The 12,099-nt window shown below is 36.9% G+C and overlaps 1 protein-coding gene across 1 annotated transcript in view; it reads left to right on the forward strand.

Moving 5' to 3' along the window:
* TSHR (thyroid stimulating hormone receptor) overlaps window positions 1–12,099 on the forward strand; it is a 63,942-nt gene that overhangs the window by 25,836 nt on the left and 26,007 nt on the right. The window contains exons 3-5 of the mRNA XM_064658903.1: window positions 253–327; window positions 8,981–9,055; window positions 10,190–10,264. Coding sequence (XP_064514973.1) covers window positions 253–327; window positions 8,981–9,055; window positions 10,190–10,264 — 225 coding nt within the window. The remainder of the gene's footprint in view (window positions 1–252; window positions 328–8,980; window positions 9,056–10,189; window positions 10,265–12,099) is intronic.

Here is a 12,099-nt window from a genome sequence, read left to right on the forward strand (position 1 = left end):
TACTTTGCACTGTTGTGTTGTTTTGGTTTCACTGTATTCTGCAGTATAAAGTGCATCTACAGCATCAGTCAAAATAAAAATCCTTAAAAGGATTTTAAAAGTGTGTTCCTCAGATACTGTCCATGTGTCTGGCAGTGTCATGATAGGTGGATGAGAAAAATAATGGGAGGAAAAATGAAGTGGTATGATGGACGCTAACAGTGGCTTCCCAATGTCTGAGACCTGTTTATTTTTCTGTTTGTTGGTGTTTAGCTACATCTCTATAGATGAAACACTTCAGAGTCTGGAGGCCCATTCCTTCAACAGTTTAAGTAAAGTCACTCACATGTAAGTACTGTAATTAAATAAATGAATACAGCAATGAGATAAATTTGAGATGCGTGGAAATAACATACATGATGATGTTTGAGTTGTCATTCCTGTCTCCTTTATAGCTAAATATTCCTTTTCTCATTTCCTTTCTCCATAATGTGGAATGAGTCAGTCTTTTTTGAGCTAATTTTATTATGCTTTCTTTCCATACATCTTTTTTGTTTCCTTGTTCTTCTGTATCCTCCCATAGAAATGCAGGTAAATATAGTGAAAAATATGTGGGGCTACATCACAAGATTGATGGCAAGTTGAAATAAAATGGCACTTAAGAATCACTTCTGTCAAATTACTGCAGGTAAGTGTAAAATGGTAATATAAGCACCAGAAATAAAATCAGAAGGGCCAAAGCACAGAGCAAAATGGCACTAGCTGGAGACATGAAGAATAAGAAGTAATCATTCTGAAAATGCACTCTGGAGACATGAAGAATAAGAAGTAATCATTCTGAAAATGCACTAGTATAATGAAGAGTGTTTATATGGTTATTATATGGAACAGGAATAATATGGAAAAAGGCTTCTGGGAAGTGTTTTTATACCTTTTTGTTCTGATGGTCCTCACCAAATGATGCACTAGGACAGTTACAGAAATGGTAGGATACCTGCATCCAGAGAGTTCCTGTCATTCATCAGGACCCTGATAAAATGAGAACGTAATGTACTGAATAGAGAGCTTCATAGGATCCATCCTGTATCTGGTACTCTTCCATGTTTCCATCATTGATCCAGAGGAGGGAATGGAAAGTATGCCACTGTTGTAAAGCTCATCAGGATGAGCTACAGTTTGTCATACTTCAGAGAAGATTTTTGTTTGCAGAGGTTCCATGGGAGAGCACTGTTGGTCATCATGGATCCCGAAAACATTGTCAGAGAGGAAAGGCTTCTGTGTCCAGAAAGAAAACATGCCAGAGGCAGATATATCCTTTAAGGTTGTTGCAAGGGGTGAAACCTACCACCCATTTTCCACACTGATGTTTGACAAAGAAAAAGTAATAATAAGGTTCAATTAGATTGTATGAAATTCATGTTAGACCGTAGGAAGTGTTTTAGTATGGCTGGCATAAGTAAACACTAGAATTGTTTTCCCTATCACTGCAGGCCTTCAAGGCTGTGTGATCAGAAACTTCATAAATCTATTTAATCTTCACTCAGAGAAAGAAATTGAATTAAATTATCAACACTGCTCTGTTTTCTATGATTTTTTTTCCTTATACTTCACACAGTGTGAAAAAGAAAGACTAATAAAGTTACAGGAGAAAATATCATTACTGTTACTGAAGATAGAGAGAAACTAATGTGGAAAGTGTAAGTGACTCCACTAAGAGAACCTGGCAGACATAGCTAGAAGCACAGTGCAGGATTCTGAGACCTAGTTCAGTCCAATAACATGCTCCAGTAGTATTCCTGAAAGAGTTTCACAGGAAGATTTTGGTGTAATATCACTACTTTTCTTTGGTTATAATACCATTCCTTCTTCTGTAGCTCTTTTTTCCAGATCTGTTGTGTTCATGTTCTCTTTCACAGTTGTTGTGTCTTTAGAATTTCTTGTTTAATACAAATGAACATTTAATGAAACATTTACTGGCAGCACATTTTATCAGCAATGAATAAAGCATTTGCCACTATGTGCTACAAATTCCTCATGTGGTACTTCTTTTGTAGTTCACTTTATTAGAAGTTAAAGATAAAATGCTCTTGGGCCATTGCATTTCATTGTAGGATTCTTCCATGCAATATGCAGTGTAGTAGCTTCTTGTTTTTATCTTATATGGATGCAAAGACTTCTTGAGGACAGATTAGGGAAAAAGGAGACAGCTGGCTAGATAGCTGTTTTCTATTGTTTCTGTATTAGAGTCCAAGTGGAGACCGAATTCACAACGCAAAATTAATTTCCTTCAAAGAGTAATATAATGTAAGCCTTTGAGTATAAAGAACTCTTCCACAAAATGCACGCTTTTTAATGTGTCACCAGTTTGACAGAGTGGTGGATGGAGCTCTGGTGTTGCTAGTGCCTCCCAAGGCACTCATTCTTGTGATATACTCTATAACACTGCCTAATTTGCACTAATTTCTGCTATCTAAAGGGTGATAAGGAATACAAGTAGAAGCCTTTTCTCTCATCCTCTTCCATTCTCTAACCGCCTCCAAAGCACGTTTAGATGCCTGCCTGGGCAGACAGCCAGTGCCCCTTGCCATAAGCAGGCCTCTGCCATGTCTCCCATGAAGGGAGGGCGCACCAGAAGGTTCCAAAATCACTGCATTACCACACCCTGCCAGACCCCAGGCCTGGATGTGTTGTCCATGACCGGGAAGCTGCAGGCCTGGGCAGGAGTCAGCAGAGTTCACGGGCACCTACACTCACATCACCTATAGCACAGGCTGTGGGAAGGACATGGTGAGAATGCTTCCTGATCTGCTATAACAAGGGGTATAGTAATGTGGACCCCTTATATATCTCACAAGGCACTACCGAAAAAGCAACTGTGCACAGACATACAAGATATACGTTTTATTTTTTCTTCTGCACAAGAGTCAAAAATACTACCCAGAACTACATCAGAATTCACAAAAGTCATAGGCAAACCCCCAGGATTTGCAGATAGCCCACAAAGAAGGGCTCTACCACTCAAAAGTGCTTACCAGGTTTTTAAAATATGTTTTGGAAAACATTTATCATTTAATCAGGGAATATCCAGGCATCTGGTAACTTAGATGGTTGCATATAAGATGCGACAGAAAACAATTTATAAATATGATCATTTTTATGAATTGCTTCCATAACTCCTGATTTGTTAACACTTATCACTGTTGGATCTACTTTCCAAACAACAGAACTATATGGGGCTAAATTTATATGTTGTGCTATGCATTTGATTAATGTTCTCCATTTACATAGTATTTTCAAAGTATTATTGCTGAAATAATACTGGGTTATCAAGGTGTTTTAAAGGAGATTGAGGTTACCCTAACAGTTTTGAAAAGGCATTTCACAGAGTTCCATTTTTACAGCTTGTTTTTCTTTGAACTTTCCTAAAGTGCAATTTTACGTAAATAAAAATAATCTTTTAACCCTAATTTAAACTTATACACAGGGTTTCATTTTAAAAACATTTGTTTTTAAATATAAGAACTTCTTAGGAGAAAATTTAGTGTTTGTGGAAGGGAGGAACTAATTGCTTTGGCTTGAGTCAAGTGTTATGTGAATAGGAAACCTGTGTTCATCATGATCCCTGTCTGCCAAGTTTAGTAGTGTGCTTCTGCCTTGATCTTCAGCAATTCATTTTCTTGGTCCTTATTTGGTTCATGTGCCTCTGTCCTGATTTTCTTTTCCTTCCAGCCTTCAGCTCTCTTTAAGTATAGGTCATATTTTTATGAATCTATGCCTTTCAAGTACTGAGCAACTTCTGCAAACTAAGGATACTGATCACATGCTGTATTTTAATGAGCCAGATCTTATTTTAGTTGTAAGTAATGGCAAAAGTCCCACACTATGAAGATGTAAATAAGGGACAAGATTTCGATGTTTTGGTTTTTTTCCCCAATTGTGTTAAATTGGTCTCACAATGGTTTCTGGTTTCTTAAGTATGTCTGTAAGTCAAACTTAACCTGCTTACAAATTCAGAACTGTCTTTCCCACACAATTACATAAGTATTTATTTTTTCTAGATGTAATTGTGAAAGTGTCTGATTAGTAGTCAATATTTCTGTGTGGCTGTTTTACTAGTAGAGCTGCAGCTTGGTAGCATCACACTGAATAAAAACGTTTTGTAATTAGGTCTTTATTTCTCAGAGAAACATTCCTGTGAAAGGAACCCCAGAAAAATTCACTCTTTCTTTTCCTCTCTTCTCTGTATCTCTGCTCACTCTTCTCTGATCTCTCCCTACTCTCTTCTCCTCACTTGAAAAGTATTCTTCTCTTATACAACCACATAAAAAGCTCTCTCAGCATTTGGGAAGAGGCACAAAGGTTATGGTTCAAGTGGTTTGCCCTCACGTATATGACGTCATTTGGAGAGCTGGTGGGGGACCACTCTCCAGCTCTGCAGTGAGCTGCAGTGAGATGGAGCCAAGGGCCAGGGCAGCCCCACCATCCTCCAGGCCAGGGTTGCACTTCCCTTGGACAGCTTGTGATGCCAGGCTGTGGGATACAGCTCTGCAGAAAGAAAGAGAGACAATAAATACATAACAAGCAACTGGAGAGGAAAACTGAAGAGATTTGTGGGGGACTGCTGTATACCTGCAGTGAATTTCAGGGCACAGGGATAAGTGTTGTGCAGAAAAATCTTGTTAAAATCCGCAGTCTGGAGGCAGGGAATAGACTGTTGGAATAGCCTAAGCCCGTTTTCTGGTGCCAGTGGTGCAAAGGCTGGACAACTGCATGCAGATGAAATAACATAAATAGTTTGTCTGTAGAGGGAGAATAAAACATGGAAGTAGATGTAGAAGTGAGAGAAGCCAAGCAAGCTATAGGCAAAATAAGTCTAAGATGGTAGAGAAGGGCCCAAAGTTATTACAAGAGAGAAAAAAAGAGCTTATTTAAAACACTTCAGAATTTCTGACCTGGATATCCTTAGTCTTTCTAGGTATCTCAGCATAACATGATTATATTGTTACTCTGTGGCCGGATTTTACCATCCAAGGAGTCTTTCTGCTGTGCCTTTTGCAACCGGTCTTGTCTATCACGCAGTGGCCTCTTTAGCCACCAGCGCGCTTGCAGCAATTGTGGGTAGAGCCCTTCCCAAATCTTCGTTCACGAAGCCTAGCCATGATGGCCAGATTTGTAATTTCTGAATACTGGGCTTAAACAAACTCAAGAATGAGTCAATATTGCAAGGCAGAAATGAAAAACAGATCTGGTAAATGAAATTTGGAATCCACTTAAATATATAAATATTTGTGCTTTTTTTAATAGAGAATGTTAAGTAGCATATTAATCTTTCTAGAAGTTACCTGGCAAACATATGTCTCAATTAATTAATTAGACTAATATTTGAATTGTTATTATTAGTTTCATTTTTAGATTCTTCTGGATTTAGAACTAAACAGTTATATCTCTGTAACTGAACATCAGTTCATAATTATTTGTAAGTCTTGACATATGTCTTTATATCATTAAGTGACTTTCTCTGCATATCTGTTCTTGACGTGATAAAGTTTTTTGTGTATTTTCTTTAAAAAGCAAAACTGAGTTGCTGTTCATGGACAGTCATGTGGTGGTTTGATTGTGAACTTAGTACATTTTTAATTCCTAGTGTGAATGCCAGAACATCAACTGTAAAACATCAATTGTCTTTAAAGGACAAATAGGCCAGTTTTAAATGGTTTATGCACTTCTAAAAATAGAGCAGAAGTTGAATAGTTTGTAAAGTAACTTTGAACAATTTTGCAAATATTCTACAATAATTCTATTATCTTGTGGGTAGGTAGCAGCCTCTTTCTTTCTTAGGAGCATCTCTAAGTAATTTTGGTTAGGACTGCAAAGTGCAAGGTTTGTTCAGGGCATCTTTTGCCTTCTTGCATCAATGGTGAACAAAGATGCCTATCTCAGATTTTTTTTATATCTTAAAATCTCAGATTTTTTTTATATCTTAAAAGCACTTAATTCCCAGAAGGACTCAGAATTGTTACATTGCTGTATGCTATGACTAAGGTGTGTTTGTAGAGTGTGTCAAAGTTGCATTTCAAAAGTCATTTAAAATCAGTTCTCATAGACACTTAGATATCTGGGAACTAGCTTACTGACATTTTTAAGTATACTCTTTGGCTTTATCTGCATTTTAGGCAGCTAAGTCTACTAATAGTTTTCCTAGGGCTGCTTTTCAAAGAACCTTAACTTTTTAATTTAGTGAGTTTCAATCTTTTCAACTCACCAATCCATAAAAGCTAAATGAGAAAGTGCAAACCCTGCTTAATGAATTTACTGATAATCAACTTGCTCTTCTTCGCTTTATGGATCCTTTGGGATTAATCTTTACACCACAGGAGTCTTTTGATTACAATATGAAAATTAGTATCACATAACATTTATGCACCTTTGAGTATATTACTCATGATGGATTACTGTAAAAGAAATTGTGAAATTCAGTTTGTGTATCAGTATCCTGTTAACTGATGAGCTCAGAACTATTAAAATATCTTTCCTCCTTATCAGCTTAACTTCATAGGCTCCTTTATCAGTGGAGCACCAGATATCCTTTAAATCTGTGATTTTACAGGGGAATTCCTTCCAGTACTCTAAGAGTAACGATGTTTAAATGTTTAATACAAGGACAGAAGTACAGTTCATTAATGGAACTGAAGATCTTTCTCTTTTTCATGCAGATGAGATGAGAGGCCACATATTCAGGCCAGTTAAATGCAGGAGGCACATTTGACTGGACTAGAAGTAGGGATAATTGGATTTTCCTCCTCATTTTTTTCCTTAAGCATAACATTCACTTTTGTCAAATCACCTTTTACCTTTTTATACCTCTCTTATCCTCTCTCTCATTTATTTTGACTGGAGACTTCTATGCAACTGTCTATCTGCTCCACAATGGGCCCTTTTCTTCCTTTTGGGCTTTACAAAGTGTAGGATGAAATGCAAGTATAAAAAGAGTATTAAAGCATACTTCTTTTCTAATCCTAGCATTACCAATTCAAGTAAATTGAACAGCAGGGACATAAACCTTTCCCCAGTGTTCAGTTGAATCATATTGATTCCCTTGCTCATGTGGTTTAAGCTTTTCTCTCATTATTGTGCTGTCTCATCTGGCAGTTTAGAATATTTTATTCCCAGATTAATTAGGTTTTCATTTGCCTTTTTTAAACAGCACATGTCCTCTCATGGCCCAGTTATTTAATAAACCAAAATTGTATCTCATTACATTATTTTGCTCTTTCAATTTTAGTACCATCTGCAGATTTCGAATTCTTACTTCCAGTACTCTCATCTGAATAATTTATGCAGAATACTATGAATAGCAACAAACCAAAACCTCATGACTCTGTGATACTCCAATGCATTATCCATTTCTAGGCTGAAGGCTGATCTAAAGACTGTCTTTCCCTGGAAAATGTTTGGTCCACAACAGAGCAGTATCAGGCCAGGAAGCTCATGAATCCAACATTTTGAAGGCAGTCAGTGATGGAAAAAACATGTCAGTTAAAGTTTATTGAGCAAGTTCCACTGCTGGTAGTGTGATAGCTACATAACTAATAAAATAATTTGAAAGAGGCAAGAAACTGACACTGAGAGGGTTTATTTTAAATACAGAAACACATCTACAGTTCAAGGTAGCTAACAGACATGAAGAATATTTGAATGCAGCACTATAGTAGCAGTACTATAGCTATTAATGATATCAATTTAACATGCAAGTAAAAAGTAAATCCTCATTTCCCTGCAGTGTTGTAGTAAACAGAATACAAACTGAAGATTTGAAGGTGGAGCAGGACTGTTTTGTCAGTACAACAGTATATAGAGAGGTTGAAGTCTTCGTACCGGCATCTACATACTGTTTTATCTACTGTCTTCTGTCTCTTTTCCCACTTCTATTTCTTAGACAACTTGTCTGGGTTGATTTTATCCTGTAAAAATAATTCCAGTGGCAGAGTTAGCCTTAAACTCTGATTTTCTGATTCTTATATTGTGTAGATTACTTGGCACTGTTAGGCCATGGCAAATTAAATACTACTGGTTTCTGCCCACTGAGTTTCTGTCCAGTGGTAGCACTTCTTGGACTGACTTAAGACCAGACCATCATCCACATAACCTGCACCACTATGCCATCTTTACCTGTCATCTTCATCAAATTTCTCTATATATGTAGGCAGAAGTGCTTTCTTCAGCCTATTGCTTCACTGCTAGCATCAAGAAGAAGACTGGCACCATTCTTTCTATATGGTTTCTATATTAAGAAAGGCTGAGTGTTGTTCCAGCAGTGTTATGAGACCAGTGTCCAGAACTGGCTTAAGGTAAAGAAATAGAAAAAAATATGCATAAATGTCCATATTCTTCTGGAGACAGTAAAGAGGCCAGGAAATTAAAAGTCTGCATGCGATGGGGGAGGGTATGTGTGACTTTTTTAATAAAAGATGAAAATTCAGTAGCTCTACTGAGTCTAGACAGGGAATTTTGGCACAGTCTGATTGGTGTAGGCAGACTGCTAACTGTCATTGTGGATAGAAAAGAAAGAAATCTGCTAGAAAATAGAGGAATTAGAATGATTGAGGGAAATTACATTAAGGGAAGAGACAAACATTTCAGAGAAATGGGGAAGAGTCATGATTCCAGGCAATGATCATGATGGCTGGAGGGGCAGCAGCCCCTCATGGGAAAGCACCCATCATGGCCATAGCTGTGACTAGTGTCAGACTGGTTTTTCAACATGTGCAGACTAAAAAGCTACTTGTACACCAAGCTGTTGCCTAGGTAGAAGTATTTAAAGACATAACCATGGGCAGAAGATGTAAGGAATGAAGCCCATGTTATGTTTTGTGTCATTATATAGCAGAGGTACACTCTCCTCTAAACTGCTGGACATGGCTATACAGCGAATAGTGTGCGCATTTCAAGTCTCAGATAAGTAATTAAATATTAATTATTAATGTTCCTCTCTTTTTTACAGTGAAATTCGAAATCTTAGAAACTTGGATTACATAGATCCAGATGCGTTTAAGAACCTCCCAGTTTTGAAATACCTGTAAGTATTTAGCACCTGTAACAAGTTGGCACTTAAATCTCACAGATGACTCCTTACATTATAGCAGTTTTGTTTCTTTACGTTTCATTTTGGAACTGATCGCCATGTTTTTCCCTGTTGCTTTATTTTAATGACAGAAAGCTAGATAGGGTATGGGTTGGAATTTTTACTACTTTTGTAAGAAAGGAAAACATTCACAAATTCATCAGTAATTTTTCCATTTGTCTTATTGATTAAATATCTAGAACACACTAAGGTTCCTTGGCAAAACTCCACAGCTACTTTCTTCTTATGATAAGTGCTGTCACACTCTACTTTTGTAGGGAACAGTGGGAAGAAGAGACACAACAGATATATACTTATCTTTTTGCTAGATATTTACACAGGATTTTAAAGCAAACTTGTCAGTCAAATGTGAAAAGCCCACCTATATACACCTGATTTCATACATCATCTATGGCAGAAAGAAATTGTGAAAAATTCCCATGAATTTCTAAAGAAACTTCTCTGATTTTGAGTAATGTTTGGAAGACACTAGGAAGGATTCTCTCTGTGTGGAGGGGGGGCTGGGCCAAGGAGGAAAGATTTTTTCAGGTTTCTCCTATAGATATGAAAGTAATAAAAAAAGAAAGTAGTCAAGAAATTTCATTTCAGGAAAATAGTTTTAAAGATAGAGAACTATAATTTCTTAAGTTATTTCCACTATACAGGAGTTGAGAAAGAAGGAGCATTAAGCATATCCACATTTGAAGAAAGTTTCCCTTTTTAGAGCTATATGATCAGCTCTTAACCACAATGAAAGATAGTGGATTTGGGGGTCCAGACTATTAGCAGAAGCAGCCTTAAACTCTCAAGTGAAACCTCACAAGCTACTTCCCTCTGCAGATTTGCTTAGCTGTCTTATTAGTCTGTACTCCCATTTTTTAGATGCTATAATTTATCATAAATCTGTTCTTTTGAATTTTTTCAATTGTTCTTGCATTCTTTTATTTTGGACAGTTGATTATAAATGAATCTATTGACAATAGAGAGGATGAAATAACCATCCCACATTGTCAAACACTTTAAATACATTTTTTGTTGTTGTTCAGTGATCCAGTACATGTAATTTTTTCTGTTTCTCCTTTCTTTTAGTGGCATTTTCAATACTGGACTCAAAGTATTTCCAGACCTCAAAAAAATCTACTCATTTGATGTGAATTTTTTACTGTAAGTATCCGTCCTCACAGCTGGTTGAAATAACTGCCATCCTCAGATCCCAAGAAACCTACAATGAAGGATTCTGATTTTAAGAAAAATATCAAGTCTGATAAAGAAGTTTTCCTCAAGCTTTATTTAAATGATCATTAGTACCAAATGCGGGAAATGCCAGGTCACCTAGCACAATACATTTGATCTGGATTAGAGACATGGACACACAAGAGCATTCATGATACACAACTTCTACAGGCCTTTTGCTTTTATTTTGGTTTTGGTTTTGTAATGGTTGTGCAATTCCTGAATTAATGCGAAGTCAGAACAATGTGACACACAGGACCTGAGCTAGCATACCTCCTGCTAACGTGAAGTTGTCATGCTATCAACATTCTTCCAACAGATTTGTGCCAGCATGGTGAAGCAAATTGCAGAACAATTTCTTTAAGAAAGAGAATGGGAATACCAATGGGGAAAAGAAGGTCTCCCACTGTTATACTTAAAGGTGTTTCAGAAACACAGAGTTCTGCTTTGAACTCTAAAAAAAAAACAACAGGTGTTTCTTGGTATTCAAAAAGCAAAGACAACATCCATCTTTGTGCACTAACCTGCAATTTAAGTTCAAATTCTGGGACATAATCAAGACAAGGAAGAAGAGCAGCTCAGATGAAGACTTGCAGGCTGACACAAGATAAAAGTGTTTCGGTCACTTCTTTGTCCTAGAGGAGAGTTAGAAATCTTGTATTGTAGCAGTTTTCAGATGGAAGAGGCTTGAGTGCTGTCTGTGCTAGGCAAAAGGCTATTAAAAATAAGCAGTATTATGCGAGAAGGTGACTTGCAAAGACATAATTGATGATCTATCCCAGGCATTGTCTCAGTGCTCCTAAGGGGTGTTCTTGGTCAAGAATGGTCAGTTCCTACTGCATTCACGGTCTGCCATTGGCAAGATGAAGCTGAGAGCAATGTACAAATGCTGCTTGTTCTGCTAAAAAGTCTAGACCTCTAGTAAGCAATGAGATCTTCCCTCCCAAGGATCTTCCAAAACTAGAGGTAGGCCTTGTTCTAACTCACACTCCTTAACCTGCAGCTGTTATGCTCACCTTGGCTGTAGGCCCCCAAGATTCAGAACTCTGAGGTACACCTATATCTTAAGAACTATTAGGGAGTTTCTCAAAGACCAAGAGGGCTTTAGCTTAGATTAAACTCTACTAGATTGTAAATTAGATACTACACTTACTAAGTAGAGAGAATCAAGCATTTAGTAGGCTAGATGAAACAGAAGCAATTTATACAACCATCTGTGTTCTTACTTCCAACCAACTCAGTGCCTTTCTAAGTGGCAGAAAGCAAAACATTATTTTACTTCTACCTTGAATTTTTTTTGATAGAGATCACTAATAAAAGATAAATATAGGTCCTATATGCTACAGACTTTTTAAAGAGTAGACCTGTACTTTTTCAAGGGAGATATTTCTATGTTGTATATTTCTAAACATTGCTATTCAAAGAAAGGTAGCCTTTTTGTTTCTTTAATCAAGAAAAAATTGCTCTTGAAAAACAGTAGGTCTCTAAATGATGAATAAGGTATAGTGGGGGAAAAAGCATTCATTATATTACTGTTTGTCTTTGAGGTCAAGCAACTTACAAGCAAACATTTATTTAGAAAAGTGAACCAATCTGAAAAATATCAAACCAATATAACTTCTGGTGAAAACCACCTATCAGTGAAAATTACTTGGAATTAAAATGGCTGTAGTACTGCTCAGTGTTAGCATATATGTATGCAGATATATAGCACAGAAAAGAAATAAAATTGTTCCTGGCACATGGGCAATTGTTAGGACTTCTCA

Source organism: Pseudopipra pipra, chromosome 6, assembly GCF_036250125.1.
Source record: "Pseudopipra pipra isolate bDixPip1 chromosome 6, bDixPip1.hap1, whole genome shotgun sequence".
Lineage (NCBI taxonomy): Eukaryota > Metazoa > Chordata > Aves > Passeriformes > Pipridae > Pseudopipra > Pseudopipra pipra.